At 36.1% G+C, this 16,627-nt stretch overlaps 1 protein-coding gene across 6 annotated transcripts; it reads left to right on the top strand.

Annotated features, from left to right (window-relative positions):
- Nucleotides 1-3,774: 3,774 nt before the first annotated feature.
- Nucleotides 3,775-8,083, top strand: LOC140986898 (putative uridine kinase C227.14). 6 transcript variants are annotated; one of them, XM_073455292.1, is made up of 13 exons: nucleotides 3,775-3,876; nucleotides 4,021-4,082; nucleotides 4,536-4,663; nucleotides 4,835-4,878; nucleotides 4,978-5,055; nucleotides 5,463-5,655; nucleotides 5,806-5,836; nucleotides 5,913-5,971; nucleotides 6,204-6,277; nucleotides 7,054-7,140; nucleotides 7,437-7,498; nucleotides 7,588-7,616; nucleotides 7,701-8,081. In XM_073455292.1, exons 2-13 carry the CDS (start codon nucleotides 4,028-4,030, stop codon nucleotides 7,824-7,826), a joined length of 966 nt encoding a protein of 321 aa, XP_073311393.1. In that variant the 5' UTR covers nucleotides 3,775-3,876; nucleotides 4,021-4,027; the 3' UTR covers nucleotides 7,827-8,081. The 6 variants fall into 6 exon arrangements, with proteins under 6 accessions (XP_073311393.1, XP_073311395.1, XP_073311394.1 ...); XM_073455294.1 differs by having other exon boundaries at nucleotides 3,777-3,796; XM_073455293.1 differs by having other exon boundaries at nucleotides 3,807-3,891.
- Nucleotides 8,084-16,627: the final 8,544 nt, after the last annotated feature.

Below are 16,627 nucleotides of genomic sequence, written 5' to 3'. Positions count from 1 at the left end.
AAACTCGTTATCCTGTTCATGATCTTGAATTGGCTGCCATTGTGTTTGCTTTGAAGATTTGGCGCCATTATTTGTACGGAGAAAAGTTTGTTATTTATTCAGATCATAAGAGTCTGAAATATCTCTTTTCTCAATCTGATTTGAACATGAGGCAATGCAGGTGGATGGATTTCTAAAGGACTTTGATTGTGAGATTCAATATCACCCGGGATCGGTGAATGTTACTGCGGATGCCTTTAGTCGGAAAGTTCATGATTCTGTTTTAGCTTCTGTCAGTGTCGCCAAGGTACATGAGGATATATGTACTTCTGGTTGGACTTTTCACTCGAATTGGAATTCTGTCACTGTCTCAGCATTGCAAATTGAGCCGAACTTAATATCTAAAATCCGAAAGGCCCAACGAAGCGATGCTCAGATTCAGAAGTCGAAAGAACTTGTATCTGCAGGACATCAGTCTGGATTTCAGATTTCTTCTGATGGTTCTTTACGACTTAACGGTCGGCTGGTAGTCCCTAATGATTCTGATTTGAAATCTGCCCTTCTTCGATAAGCACATTGTAGCAAATACAGTATTCACCCTGGAGGTCGAAAGATGTATTTGACATTGAGACCCCAATTCTGGTGGAGACGTATGAAGAAGGACATTGCTGAGTTTATTTCGAAATGCTTAGTCTGCCAGCAAGTGAAAGCCGAGAGAATGAAACCGGGAGGATTATTCCATAGTCTTGAAATCTAAAAGTGGAATTGGGAACATAATGCTATGGACTTTGTGACACATTTACCTCGTTCGCCCAAGGGCTGTGATGCTATTTGGGTCATTATTGATCGGCTTTCGAAATCTGCACACTTTATTCCGTATGAACGGACTTATCCTTATAAGAGAATGGCCCGTTTATACATTGAGAATGTTGTGAGACTGCACGGTGTGCCAGTCTCAATTGTATCTGATCGTGATCCCAGGTTTGCTTCTAAATTTTGGGATAGTTTTCAGGAAGCGATGGGTACGCGTTTGGCTATGAATACTGCTTATCATCCTCAAACTGATGGCCAAACTGAGCGTACGATTCAGACGTTAGAAGATATGTTACGTGCGATTGTGATGGATTTCAGAATGGGATGGCAAGATGCTTTACCATTGTTGGAATTTTCTTATAATAATAGCTTTCAAACAAGTATTGGTATGGCACCGTTTGAAGCCTTATCCGGGAGACGATGTAGGTCACCGTTATTCTGGGATGAAATTGGTGAAAGACAATTGACTGGACCTGAAATGATACAGGAAATGAATGATAAGGTTCAGTTGATCCGACAGCGGATGAAAGCCGCTCAGGATCGTCAAACGAGTTATGCAAATAAACGAAGACGACCCTTGGAATTCCAGAAAGGTGATAAAGTTTTTTTGAAAATATCTCCCTTTAGAGGCACCGTTCGATTTGGCATGCGAGGGAAGTTATCTCCTCGATATATTGGTCCATACGAGATCCTTGATTGAGTTGGAGATCTTGCTTATCGGTTGGCATTGCCACCAGCTTTATCTGCCATTCATGATGTGTTTCATGTTTCTATGTTGTGAAAATATGAACCAGATCCATCACATGTACTTGCACCTGATGAGGTTGAACTTGATCCTTCTCTTTCCTATGTTGAACAACCTGTTTGCATTATGGATCGGAAGAAGAAGATATTGCGTAAAAAATCTATTCCTTTGGTTCGAGTGCAATGGACACGACATGGTGTGGAGGAGTCAACGTGGGAATTGGCAAGCAAGATGCGAGAATCATATCCGCACTTATTTGATTCTATTCCTCCTGTTCCGTTGTATTCAATGTATAATGATCCATTTACTGATTTTAGTTTTGATATGTACTATAACTGATAACATATTATATGTTTGCCAATGTTATGTATATAGAGATGTTTGAGATTTCGAGGACGAAATCTTTTAAGTTGGGGAGAAATGTGAGAGCACGAGAATAAAATAGCTTTGATTGCATTTTGGTAAATAAGTTGAAAAATATTCAATTTATTTTGATGGCATTTTTGTAAATAAGTTGAAAAATAATGAATTAATTTTAAAGGCAAAATGGTAATTATTGCCATATCTTTTCCATATGAACTCCAAATGATTTGAGATTTGGATATACCGTAGAAAACTCAAAGATATAGAAATTTCATGTTTTGAGTTTTGAAAAATTTGATCGTTTGACTGATACGAAGGGATATACCGATATTAAAATGTTAAATAATATATATTATATTATATTATATTATTTTATTAAAATATAATATTAAAATAAAAAAAATAAAAAAATGATAAATATGAAACTTACGTGAAGTTTCATTCTTCAGAAATTCAGAGAGGAGAGAGGAAAAGAAATAGGGTTTTCGATTTTTTTTTTCGATCTTGCGACTTATCGGTTTATCCAATCGACGAACCGACTTCAGTTCTGGGATCGTTGACACGAGGTCTTCGATTTGAGGTATAAATTTTATAGTTTTGGTGATGTTTGAAATTCGTCGATTTTTAGAATAAATCCGATAAATTGTTAAATCATACAGAAATTGAAGATGGTTGAATAGTGTATGATTTGAACGAAGAAGAGATGCTTATAGTGATGTTATTTTGAATTTTTCCCAATTTATTATAATTAGGGAATTTTAATCATTGGATTGAGATTGAAGAAGTATTTGTCAGTTATTATTAATTCTGATAAATATATGCGGTAGAATAACCGAAAAAAAACTAAGTTTTGAAGTCGGAATTGAATTATGATATGATTTGACTTTGATATGAATTTTTGAAGTTTCAACAGATATTTGAAACTTATATTATTGATTTTGAATGATGTTATTGATTGAAGTGAATATGTTATTGATGTAGATAGAATATTATACTGATATCTTCAAGCTACATCGACTGGAACGAAGAATTGAGGTATGTTGCGACCGGGTAACATACGACAGGTATCTGTATCATATGATATATGTTTGATTGATTTGATTGATTGGATTGAGAATACATGTCTATATGCCTTATTTGTTGAGTTTATGTGGCATACATGACATGCACGTTGAGCTATGATCCTTGGATACCCTGATATGATTTGATTTGATTCTGGAGTTTGTGAACACAATGCTATGTTTGGTATTAAATGACCCTTAAAGCATAGACATTTGTGGCCCCGATGATTGGATATGAGATTTGGGATTTGATGGCGCTTTGTCGACGCTATCATACGAGTATCCCTTATTGAGGCCGGTGTGCCAGCTCGAGCATTGATTTGATAGCGATTCGTTTGATTCTGACATGTGCTCAGTGGATGGGCATTTGACCTGATATCTCCACGACGTACATGCATTGCATATCATATATCATTGTTTAGATATCTGTTGTATATATTGTGGTTGCTTCAGACTGAGCTTTGCTCACCCCAGATGGGGCTGTTGTTGTCTTTGTATGTGGACAATGACAGGGACTACAGGATATCAGGAGACCGGAGATGGTACTTCTAGAGAGAGTCACAGTTTGAGTTGAGGTTTTATGTTTTGTTCCCAGTATATGTATGTATCTATATACCAGGGCATGTCCCGAGGATATGATTTGTTTGTATATGATCGATTTTGATTATGTGTGGACATGTTTTATAATATGAGATGAAATACTATTTTTAATATTCAAATCAAATAATATGTTTTGAGCTTATTGTAAAGAAAATTTTAAACTCTAATCAAATTGTGTTGTAATAACGATTAGGAGCTAAGTGTTCAGTGAGGAAGAACGACCGCAGCTCTTATAGTAGAAGCCTCTCGCTTTTAGTTCGCCAAATATCGATGTGGGAGACTCCAGATACAGTTTCCCAGAGTCTTCATAGCCCAGTAATAATTATTCATGTATTTACTTACGAAATGTATGGGATGATATAATACAATTTTATATATCAATTTTGTTGATTTCATAAAATTTTAGTGGATTAGTTCAAATTTAATTGGTTTAATCAGTAAAATACGTATTGTGTGCAGCTCGATCATGGAGGTTTTATCGTCTGCAAGGTGGTGCGGGTCTCTTCGGCACTGTGCATCAGGTGCTGCCCTTATTTACTGCATTTTCAAGTTAGGGTTTTGTTGGGGTTTGACGGAATTCAATCTTGCGTGCTGATTAGGGCTATGGAGGATGAGTTTGTGCTGATTTTATTTCTAATTGATATCTGGGATTTAATTTCGTCGGAGAATTTAATATAAATTACGATGATTGCCCTGTTGGATGAGCTTTGTACTTGTATGGCGATTATTCACTAACAAGAGAGTGCTAGTTTCTTCTGAGGTAAATAAATTACTGGGAATAAAAAAGAACAATTCATCTCCAATGTACTTTTGCATGTTATTAAACTTGCAATTGTGTATGTATCAGTTATTCCCAGACATCTCTCTGTGGTAGTGTACTTCTTTCAGAATGCAGTTGGTAGTCTTATTTTACATACACTTTTCATGGTAGACGAAGATTGATTTTTTTATTTTTCCGTTTGTGGTTAATGTAGAGGAACTGCTGCTGAAAAAGGCATGGTTTCCCCCTTGGAAACAGGTTCGTTTTTATCTAGTGGCGAGAGACTTGAGGCCGTTAGTGGGTCAGACTGGAATTCTAACTTGGAAGCAAAATAATCCTAAGGTTTTCTTTTCTTTTTTTTTTTTTTGGTTTCTATATCCCATTCAAGTTATAAATCAAATATAGAGTGACACCTTCTATTTTTATGTTAAATTAGAAATCATAGATGTTTAAAACTTTAACATTTCCTGAGGTCCTTTTCTGTTGTTTTTGTTAAAAAATTTATTTGACCAGGTTTTACATTGTCATCTGAAGGAAGTTCCAGTCATAGACTCAGGGTATGCCATGAGTTCTGTTACTTTTTTATCGGCGGCATACATTGGACTCTTTTTCTATACTTTCCTTTCATTTACCTGGAATTTGTTCATTTCCATCAGATGCATGGATGAGATATGCAAAATCTTGGCAGAACGTCTTCTTCTGACTGCAGCAGCTGAATCAAACCCCAATTTTAAGTGAGTTAGAGATTCTTTCTTTGGAAAATGTTATTTTTCAACCTCAAACAAGTTGATATTTTGTTAAATTTGTATGTTGGCGAGCCTAATGTCAGAAAGCATCTGATGATGGAATCTTCCCACTCTTTTTCTTCTTTTGAACTGAGGCAATCTCTCTTGTCTGGGAAAGAGCGTACTAGCACTTCACACAATTCGATGAAGGAAGAAAAACAGTATCAGTATATACCGATTGCATGTATATTTTTACTTGTCAATATAGAGTAATCCTTGTTGTTAAGTACGCCCAATCACCTTATCTTGAAAGTTGGTTCTCTAAAAAAAAAAAAGAAATGACCAATCACCTGATCTAAAAAGTTATTCTTGTTTTAAACAAAACTACAAAAGGAATAATCAGTATTAACTTGCAGGCATATTATTGGTCTGTGTGGCCCACCTGGATCAGGAAAGAGTACTCTTGCATCCGAGGTAGTTCGCTATGTCAATGAGTTGTGGCCCCAAAAATCATCATACTTTGGTTCTCAAGTTGAGTCTCCACAAGTTGCTCTCGTGCTTCCCATGGATGGATTTCACCTTTACCGTCATCAGCTCGATGCAATGAAGGTTAAATAGCAATTTTCATGTATTTGCCACTTCTTACATTTACTTGTATTATTCTCTTGAATGGTTTTTTGCTAGTAGTAGGAGTAATACTTTGTTTTATAACATAAATCGTGACCGTTCTGATTACAGGCATTTGTTCTTTCTTGTTAGGATCCAGAGGAAGCCCATGCAAGAAGGGGATGTGAGCCTCTTTTTCCTGCAGCACTTGTTTTAGCTTTCATGCATTCACAATTTTGATATTTTTTCTGGTGATTCAGCTCCTTGGACATTTGACCCTGAACGACTTTTAAGATGCCTAACAAAGCTGAAAAATGAGGTGATTTGTATTAGATTATCTGCGGTCCAGTCATTTAGTTAATCAATATTGTGTCCTGGTTGGCTTTTTTTGCTGGACTGGATTGTTATCTCAGTATGATGCATTTATGGAGAATTGGTGTATATTATAAACATAAAATCTCATCCTTCCTTCGTGTTGTATTTTGCTGCTACCATTGTTCATATGAAATATATGTGTATCCACCCTCATGTTGCACTCGTTCTTCGTCCAGGGATCTGTGTGTGTACCATCTTTTGACCATGGAGTGGGTGATCCTGTTGAAGATGACATTTTTGTGAACCTTCAGTAAGTTGAACTTATCATTTACATGATGGATCAAATGTGTACAGGAAGTTTTGGGATAAATTTATTCAAGTGCTGATGAAGGTTTATATATTTTCACACACATCAACATGTTTCATATTTCTAATGGGTCGATAAATATGAGATGAGGGAGGTCAAATTTTTATGGAATCGAACCAAATTACACTTGTAGGGTGTAAATTATTAGTGTAGAAGGTGTTATGAATACTTGGCGTAATTCTTTTGCTTCGATCAATTTGTTTTTGTGAAGCTATCACTAAATTGCTCCCAATCATTTATTATGGTTGTTTTCAGTGATTGTGACGTCCATGTGTCTTACTTGGTTCAAAGATTTCATTAACCGGTTAAATTACACTAAGAAGTTAGATGCTGGTAAATGTGCGTGAGTGTTCCCATTTCATTCCATGTTTCCCGTTAATTGGTTGCAGGAATTGTAAGTTTTTTACCAGGTCCAATTAAAGGATATTTGGTCGTTACAGTATTTATCGCTGTATCAAGACATTTATTAGCTCATAGAATATGAACTAAGAAAAATTCCAAATAAGAGAAGCAGGAAAAGATAAGAGCAAACCATTTCGCTAAATGGCATATGTGAATGTCTTTCACCAAGGATAAACTGTAGTACACGTGTTCGCGTGATTTATGTTCTTGCATGTACACATATATTAAAACCTAAAAGCTAGGATGCATCCTTTGTACGTCATCTGTTGCACACTGCTCGATACTGCCACTCATACGCTGTTTTTCTTCATATGCAGGCACAAGATAGTGATAGTCGAAGGGAATTATTTGCTTTTAGATGAGGATGTCTGGAGGGATATCTCATGTATATTTGATGAGAAGTGGTAAAACATTTATCTTATATATTTTCTTTTCAGGATTAGTCCAGTCAAATGCGCTAACTTGTTGGTTAATCTTTTTTTCTATGCTGATGGGGAAAACGCAGCAATTGATTCTTAAATTAACTTTTACGCAAAAAATTTGCGTTGTGCGGTGCTGACTGCTAAAAAACAAGTTGTTTGCTTGTTATGAGAATGGATCGGTTATCATACTTATTCAAGATCCTATTATTCGTGAAGAAAGAGACTAAGATTACCAAGAAACGCCGTGAATACATAAAATTTTGTGAATCTTTTCCCAGGTTCATTGATGTTGACATCGAAAAAGCAATGAAACGGGTCTTAAAAAGACATATATCAACAGGTATATTCTTATTGAGTATTAGACATGGTATTCCTGTGTTAATTATAGATATAGAAATCATCTAATTCTGTCTTTTTCTTACGATGAAGGAAAGCCTCCTGATGTTGCAAAATGGCGGGTGAGTGACCTCTCATCTCTCATCTGTTGATTCCAGATTGGTGTCTTGTTTTGGTTATTTTTTCAAGACTAATTCAAACTGCAGATTGATTATAACGATCGTCCTAATGCGGAGCTTATAATGGAGTCGAAGCAGAATGCGGATTTGATAATCAAGTCAGTCGACTTCTCAAGGTGTTCCCCCACTCGTCTTTCGGAAATGGGAATCTGATCCCAAAACACGACCACAAGCCTCAAGGGAAATTCCCTTGACAAAACTCCTTGCTCCTAAAGCGAGGGTTCTTGATGAAACTCACTAGTAACCCAATCTTATACCTTGGTTTCGTAAATGTAAATCCCGTCTCCTTAAGTTTATTTTCTTAGGATGATAAAAGTGAGATTTTTATATTTTAAATCACTGTATCATCAACATTTTTTGAGATTCCACATTTATCTTGTAGAAGGGATTTATCTGACACATGCTACATTTATATGGGGCAATAGAAATGTGAAATTTATTTGAAATGGTCGGAGCATTACAAATAAGAAAGTAAAGAGTTCATGCAAAAAAAAGAGTAATGCGAAGAATCAAATGGTTGATATTCTTGATTTTAATGATATTGTTTATTTGGAAGAAGACGGGGATGCAGCTGAACTTCAATCTTAAATTTAAATGAAAGGGAAACAACTAATATATGGTTCAATTATGTTTATTGAATTAGTTGATGTTTCGTTTATTCTCAACCGAGTGACAACATTTTTGAGTTACTTTTTAATTTTGTGATTCGCATTTGAGAAAAGAATGTGATTCAAGTTGTAACAGATGATGCAAGTTACAATGCTAATGTAGATAATATTTTCATTTTATGTTACTTTCAAGTTTCAATTAAAAATTGATGTAGCGCAAGAGGCTGGGGTTGGTGAAGGTGTGTACGACTTTCGATCTCACCATGTATCTACTTAAAAATAAGCATCATCATTTACTTTAACAAAAAAAAATATTCAGCTCGAAATAATATTATGAATGAAGGAGAGATCAATCTTGACGAGGAAGCCGAAGAACAAGATATCGATAGATACAAATCAAGCGATAAGCTGATAACGAAAATTTGGAAAATGAAGATGAACATGTAAATGATGATAATTTTGATATTTGATATTTCATCTATCACATTATCATAAAAAATTATTTTTAATTATCACATTACTTTTATTATTTTTTCTAATAAGTGGAATCAAGAAAATTACTAATGAAAATGATGGGTTACATCTAAAAATTTAAAGCAATGTTAAAAAGTTAAAGCTCATATGTTATTGGTTTAAAATAGTTAAGCAAGGGCCACAACTTTTTTTTTAAAAAAAAATAAAGAATTTGAGCCAGATGCAAATAACTAGCGTGGCCCTTTTTTTTTAAAAAAAAAATAAAGAATTTGAGCTAGATGCAAATAACTAGCCTAGCATATAACAACTTTTTGGGCGCTTCAAATACTGACATGGGGAAAAGCCTCATGGGCCTCGTAGTCATGATTTTAAAATAAGGTGAGTTGAAAATTAAAAATTGAAATATTTTATAATGTATTTTTAAACTTTTTTATTATATTTTGTGTAATGTGAACAAGATAAATTTTAAAAATCTGTATCACTTTTATTTTTTAAAAATATTTTTATGAATTTAACGTATTTAGATACATGATAATATCATATATAATAAAGAATTTTTTAAATATATTCATAAAAGAGTAAGTCAAAAAATTAAAAGTATATATTACATTATTCATTCAAATAATTTAGATATGCAATTTTTTAATTTAATAAATATAGCTTATTTTTCTTAATATTTAATATTCATATATTTTTAGTTGGATCAGTTGGAGATAAATCATAAAATCAATACACAAGTCGTTATTTATTCCATATACACTAAAAACTTTGTTTAAACTCCCTAACCATGTCAAAATGTAAAAATACTATTATAATTATTATTTATTTTACTGGACTAGAAATGGTAACATATTCGATTTAAAATTATGTCAAACATACAATGTTAGTATTATTGTGTAATTAAATGTTTGAGGAGAATAAATTTTTTCAAAAATTATGGATCCGAACATATGTTCGAGATTAAATATTTACAAGACTTATTCCAATACTTTGTAATACTTATAAGAAGAGCTAACAAAGATTAAACATAAAAAGCAAAGAGTAACACATCAGAATCATTAGTAATGATTGAAAGTAATAGGTTTTTAAAAATAATCCCGGATTCCTCTAAACTCTTTGGAAATCTTAAAGACATCCAAAAGATGGTAAAGAACTATGTTAATCAGTTATACTATTAACCACAAAAAATTGAGGATACCCTTGAAAAACAAGAAGAAATTTTTCGAATATTAAAGGATATTATAACAGAAATTCAAAATATAGAACAACTAAGATCTAGTAAAAAGGTCTCGAGGGAAGGTTATTACTACTGAACTCTCATTATACAACAGAGGGAAGACCATGATAACGCCAAAACATTTAACCAACGAAAAAAATGATCAACCTAATTTAAACTGTCTCAGAAAAGAAATTAAGCTAATGAAAACTATAGAAAAGATTGTTCTAGAAGATCTTCAAGATCTTGCAGAGTATTTTGCGAATCTCAAGGTCGTTGATATGAAAATGAATACAATAGGTGGTCAATACAAAGAAATCAAAGTCTTAGACAGGAATCAAGAAGACTATCTTTTTAAAAAGATCATGTAATGCGTCCTGGATTCGACGACTGTGAGAACCCGAGATTTTACAATCCGAAGCAAATCAAATTTCAGTAAATTTAACTCGAAGAAACAGCTTCAAAGCTCGGAGATTAACTCAACGGGAGGCCAAGATGGAAGTAAATGCATCCTTTGAAGTACTGTCACGGGAGGAATAAAACCCCAGCTCAAGGACTCAATTCGTCAGCTCAAAGCAACTCAATCAATCTTGTCCTAACAAGAACAAAAAGAGAGCTACAAGATGAGCCAAGAGTTTGGACAAATTAAATGTGCAAGAAATAACCTTTGAGTTAACCCATGAAGGAGCTACGGGAGGAGCTAAGAGCTAGGACATAATAAGGATGCAAGAAGTGACCCTTTAGAAAATCAAGGTGACTCTTAAAGCTTACATGGAAATTTGGAGTGCAATAATGGCTAGCATGGGAATTGAAGAAGGCATGGAAAAGTGAAGTACAATTATGGCCAATCTTGCAGACCAAGATTTCGGCCATGATGGGGCTAGGGGGAAGGATTTTTGTGTGCCTAGAAATACTACCCATTAGGTTGAGAAAAAGGCATCCCAAAAGCAAGAGAGAAATTCGGTTTTCTTTTTTTTTCCTCACCCTACAAAATTTCGGCCACCCCCTTCCACAAAACTCTCCAGAATTCGTCCAAGGCAAGGAGAAGTCGAAGTCGAAGTACTATCGAAATCACGACTCAGTCTACTCGAAGTTATAATCGAAGTGCTGCTCAATTAGAGATCACAGTTGTTGAAATAACATCGAAGTGCTGCCCAATTTTCAACAAGAAATTTCCTTCAAAATACAGTAAGTGGGCTTTTGGTTTACGTAGCTTCTTTCTAATTTTAAACTTTGATATAAATAATTTGACATGCATGAAGGTGTGTCCTTTTTCGAAAATACTAGTATGTTCGTTTTAAAATTTCGATCGATTATGTGTTCTGTTTTGTGCTTCGAATTCCTTGATTCCGCTGTGTCAGTAGGAAAATTCTGAAATCTGAATGTCTGAAAACTTCTGTCTTTTACTTCTGAATTCTGTTGCACTGTTATGATTCGAATTTGAAATGGGACGAGAATTGTAATTCTGTCTGGCCACCATTGGTGGGTATAAAACCATGTTCTGGCCCCCATTGGTGGATATAAAACCAAGTTCTGTTCTGGCCCCCATTGGTGGGTATAAAACCATGTTCTGGCCTCACCCCTTAGAGGACTAACATATTGGGGACAATTTGACCATGGAAATGAGATGAGTAACAGTGTGTTTTGCCTGTTCTGAAATGATATGAATTGCCTCTGTTTTGTTTTGAATCATTTGATAAGTTCCGCCTTTTATTCGTTTCGTTTCTGTTGTGTAAAGATAAGAATATTGAGTTTTGAAAGTATGTTAAAAGAAATTTTTAAAGAATTAAATTCTATATGTATCTTTGGAATCGATCGACCCCCACTTGCTGAGTGTTTCCCAAACACTCACCCTTTACAAATTTCAGATAAAAATGAAGAGCAAGTGAACGAGGAAGAACAAGAAGCGTTTTGGGGATGGTGATTGGATTTCAAGATCAGGAAATCGAGAATTTGTACTCTTTTCATTTGTTTAGTTTCTGCAAACTATGATGTAAAAGTTTATTCCTTTGTCATTGTAAGACAATACTCTATTTATGAAAAAGACTGGTTTGATTCGATACGAGGCTTTATTGTTTTCAATATAATTGTTAAATAATGCCGGATGTCACCAATGCTTCGGACTCGGGGCGTGACATTTAAGTGGTATCAGAGCCAGGTTCATAATCCCGCTGGCATTTTGATAGACAAAATTTGGCGAAGTCAAATTTTGGCAAAAGCCTAGTGCATCCCAATTTGAGTCCAACTTTCATCTGTTCTTGAAATCCAACTTTCATCTGATTCTTAAATTTCGAATAGACTTCAGAAATCTATCCCTTCAATCGCTTCGCAATTCTTAGTATCATAATTTTTTCCACAACCACTTTGTTTCTATTATTTGTGCATTTCTATCCTTTATACGATTATGATGCTTTGCTTTCGATTTTATCCTAGGAAATGGATGCTCCACGTACCCGTGCTCAGGCTGCCCTTCGCATGCGCCAGCTCACGATTGACAATCAGACTAGAGAAATTACGACCCTGAAGGCGCAACTGGCTAGAGAAAAGTTGGAGAAACAGGAGATTATTGAGAGTAGACTCATACTGGAGACCGATGTACAACGATTGACTCATCATCTGGACTTGGCGGAGAGCCAGCTGCTGCAGATACCGACCGATTCCGCTCGCATCACGCCCTTAGCTGCACTTAACATGGATTTATTGGATAGAGTGGAAATAGAGCGAGGACGTGCTGCTCAGGCCCGTCAGCGCCAGGAGGAGTACAACGCCAGACAGGATCGGTACATTTCGAAGCTTCATGGCACTATGGACAGAATTCAAGATCAGAATAATTACCTGCATTTGGTGATAGAGAACATGGAGGAAGAGGAGGTAGCACCGATGGAGGTGGCCGGAGTTGACAGCGCCAGTTACAGCGATGGCGGAGAGATGTTCGATTAGATTAGCATTATAATATCTGGGTTGTAATAAAATTTGTGACTAAGAAAATACTGTGTACCAAATTATTTTGAAACTTTCTATTATCCTTCTATTGCATATTTAAAAATTTGATGAGTATCTTATGTATAAAATTGTTTTTATATTAGGAAAACAACATGGATCTTCAACGCATTATAAATGAACTTCAAAATCAACTTCAGGAAAAGGAGTCAAAAATTAAAACACTGAAAGAAAAAAATGAGAAACTCGAAAGAGATAATTTCCAGTTAGACGTGAATAATGTATGCATGACGGAGGATCTTCGTGAGGCCAGAGAGGAAGAGAAGAAACTACGCGAGGACGTAAGACGTTATGCCGCTTATCATCTAGAGTCGGAACGTCGACACGAAATCACCAAGCAAGAGTTAAACAAAGCTCAGGATAGGATTTTTACCCTCAAAATCCGGGACGATAGCCTTCTCAAAACACAACGCCGTCTAGAGGAACAGATCGCAGATCAAGAAATCAATGAGAAAGTAAGCCAATCAACAATACAGGAGCTACAAGATCAAGTAAACAACCTTGATCATCACAACACACAACTGCAGAATTACATTGAACACCTGCAAAATGAAGTGATCAACATGGAAGAACTCGTAGAGCAACTAGAAGAAAACCCGATGGAAGAAGAAATTAACGAGGCAGTAGGCGATGGAGAGGTTATAGATGAGTAGAGAGAGGACTCTAGACTAGACATTGATTGTATTAAGAATTATTTGATTTACCATTTATTTCGAAACTTTTGCTTGTATGAATTTCAAAAATTTAATGAAATTATTTTAATTATACTTTGTGGCAAACAAATTAATAAAATACATGTTTATAGGATATGGCAGGCAGACCACCCCGAAACAACCGTAACCCTCGTGGCGCCAATCAAAATGAAAATCCACCACCACATCAGAGAGTAAACCTCAGCCAAGAAGATATGATGGCAATAGCCACTATCGTAGCTGCGACGTTGCAAGGATTCGTGAACCCATTAGCTAACGCCATCCAACCACCTCAAGAACCACAACCGCGTGGAATTAAATACCATTATGAATATCTAAGAAGGAATCGAGTTCCAACCTTCGATGGAAACCCAGATCCGGAAGTCAGTCACAACTGACTCAAGAACGTCGAAACACAATTGCATTTACTGGAGATACCTGAAGAATTGAGAGTGGAGGTTGTAACACCGTTTTTGGAAGACCGAGCTAGGAAATGGTGGGAAACTGTGTCGCCATCTTTGACAGAAGTCGAAGAGATCACATGGCAGATTTTCAAAAGAGAGTTTTTGAAACAATACTATCCAGCTGAATTTAGACTACAGAAGTTGGGTGAATTTGAAAGCTTCAAACAGGCTCCAGACATGTCAGTAATGGAGTACACTTCACGATTCAACGATCTGGGAACTTATGTCCCAACGATCATGTCGGATGAAACGTTAAAAATGCATCGTTTCAAGCAGGGACTCAACAGTCGAATTCAGTTAGCATTGGCAGTATTCAAGCCAAACAACTTTGCGGATTTGATGGACGATGCAATGAGCGCAGAAACTGATATCAAGCGACGCGAGGAAGAAAACAAGAACAAAAGGTCGATGAACAATCAATCTACTCCGAATGGTCCCAAGTTTAAGAAACCAAATTATTCAGGTGGGTCTTTCAAAGGAAGTTCTGGCAGTGCTGGTAACACCGAAGGAAAGTGGTGTGATACATGTCAACGGAAACATGTTGGAGAATGTTACCGGAAGACAGGCGCTTGTTTTAAGTGCGGAAAGGTGGGTCATAGAATTAAAGATTGTCCAGATAACAAAGACAAAGGGACGGGGCCCAGTAAACAGCATGAAAATAAGACTAATGCTCGGGTGTACGCGATAACCCAAGAAGAAGCTGATAATACCAACGAAGTGGTGGCAGGTACCATTTTACTCAATAATATGCCTGCATATGCCTTGTTTGATTGTAGTGTCACACATTCATTTGTGTCTAGAAGATTTGCTAAAAAACTTAAACTTAAACATGATACTCATAGTGAACCTTTAAGAGTGGCAACACCGACGAGTAAAGTAATTGAATCACACAAAGTGTATCGAAACTGTAAAATTTGTATCAGCAATCAAACTTTCAAAGCGGAATTGATTCAACTCAATATGGTTGAGTTTGACATCATTCTTGGAATGGACTGGTTGGCTAAAAACCATGCCATGATAGACTGTCGAAGGAAAGATATTAGACTTCAGACTTCGAACAAAGAGGAAGTCATATGCCACGGGAAATCCAAAGAACGGAAATCTCTACTATCTGCCTCACAAGCCTGGAAGGCCATAAAAGGAGGTGAAGAGATTTATCTAGCAGTAATCAATGAGGTCAAAGTGGGAGAAATCCTAAAGTTAGACGATATTCCAATTGTTCAAGAATTTCCAAATGTTTTCCCTGAGGAATTACTGGGGAGGATACCCGATAGGGAAGTAGAATTTGAAATCAATTTGGTCCCTGGTGCTGCACCAATCTCAAAGGCACCATACCGAATGGCTCCAGCAGAATTAAAGGAGTTAAAAGAGCAACTCCAGGAATTATTAGACAAGAAGCAGATTCGCCCAAGTGTATCCCCGTGGGGAGCTCCAGTGCTATTCGTAAAGAAAAAGGACGGGAGCATGAGGCTATGTATTGATTACCGGGAGTTGAACAAGATAACCATAAAGAATAAGTACCCACTCCCGAGAATAGATGATCTTTTCGATCAGCTAAAAGGAGCCAAAGTTTTCTCAAAGCTTGATTTAAGATCAGGATATCATGAGTTAAAGGTCAAAGCAGAAGATATCCCTAAAACTGCTTTTAGAACAAGATATGGACATTACGAATTCACAGTAATGCCCTTTGGTCTGACAAATGCTCCTGCAGCATTCATGGACCTGATGAATCGAGTATTCAAACCATACCTCGACAGATTTGTGGTTGTTTTTATAGATGATATCTTGGTATACTCACCAAGTGAAGAAGAACATAGAGAACATCTACGTCTCACTCTGCAAACACTACGTGAGAAAGAACTCTATGCCAAATTCAAGAAGTGTGAATTTTGGTTAAAGAGTATGGCATTCTTAGGCCATATAATTTCTGAACTTGGAGTGTCAGTAGACCCAAAGAAAGTAGAGGCAATCAAGGATTGGCCACAACCAAAGACAGTGACTGAAGTAAGAAGTTTTCTTGGTTTAGCTGGCTATTATAGAAAATTCGTGGAAGAATTTTCGTCAATTGCCATTCCTCTTACCAAACTTACCCAGAAGAACTCAAAGTTCATTTGGAATAAAGCATGTGAGAAGAGTTTTGAAACCTTGAAAACAAAACTCGCAACTACACCGGTATTAATCCTCCCTGAAGATGGCAAGGACTTCACAGTATATAGTGACGCTTCAAAAGGAGGGCTAGGGTGTGTACTAATGCAAGAAGGTCAGGTAATTGCTTATGCTTCACGACAATTAAAGCCGTATGAGAAAAATTACCCAACTCACGACCTTGAACTAGCTGCGGTGGTGTTTGCACTAAAAATCTGGAGGCATTACCTCTATGGAGTAAAATGCAAAGTTTTTACTGACCACCAGAGTCTCAAATACATTTTCACCCAAAAGGAATTAAATATGAGGCAGAGAAGATGGATGGAACTTCTCAAAGACTATGATTTGTCAATTA

The sequence above is a fragment of the Primulina huaijiensis genome, chromosome 10 (genome assembly GCF_012295235.1).
Source record: "Primulina huaijiensis isolate GDHJ02 chromosome 10, ASM1229523v2, whole genome shotgun sequence".
Lineage (NCBI taxonomy): Eukaryota > Viridiplantae > Streptophyta > Magnoliopsida > Lamiales > Gesneriaceae > Primulina > Primulina huaijiensis.
This window is presented reverse-complemented; position numbering and strand designations above follow the sequence as displayed.

Excerpts from the sequence above, each read along its gene's own strand:
- LOC140986898 (XM_073455291.1), top strand. The coding sequence starts at position 3,832 with ATGTGGGAGACTCCAGATACAGTTTCCCAGAGTCTTCATAGCCCAGTA. Across the intron at positions 4,664-4,834 it reads GGAAGCAAAATAATCCTAAG|GTTTTACATTGTCATCTGAA; the intron begins GTTTTCTTTTCT and ends TTATTTGACCAG. Across the intron at positions 7,499-7,587 it reads AAAAAGACATATATCAACAG|GAAAGCCTCCTGATGTTGCA; the intron begins GTATATTCTTAT and ends CTTACGATGAAG.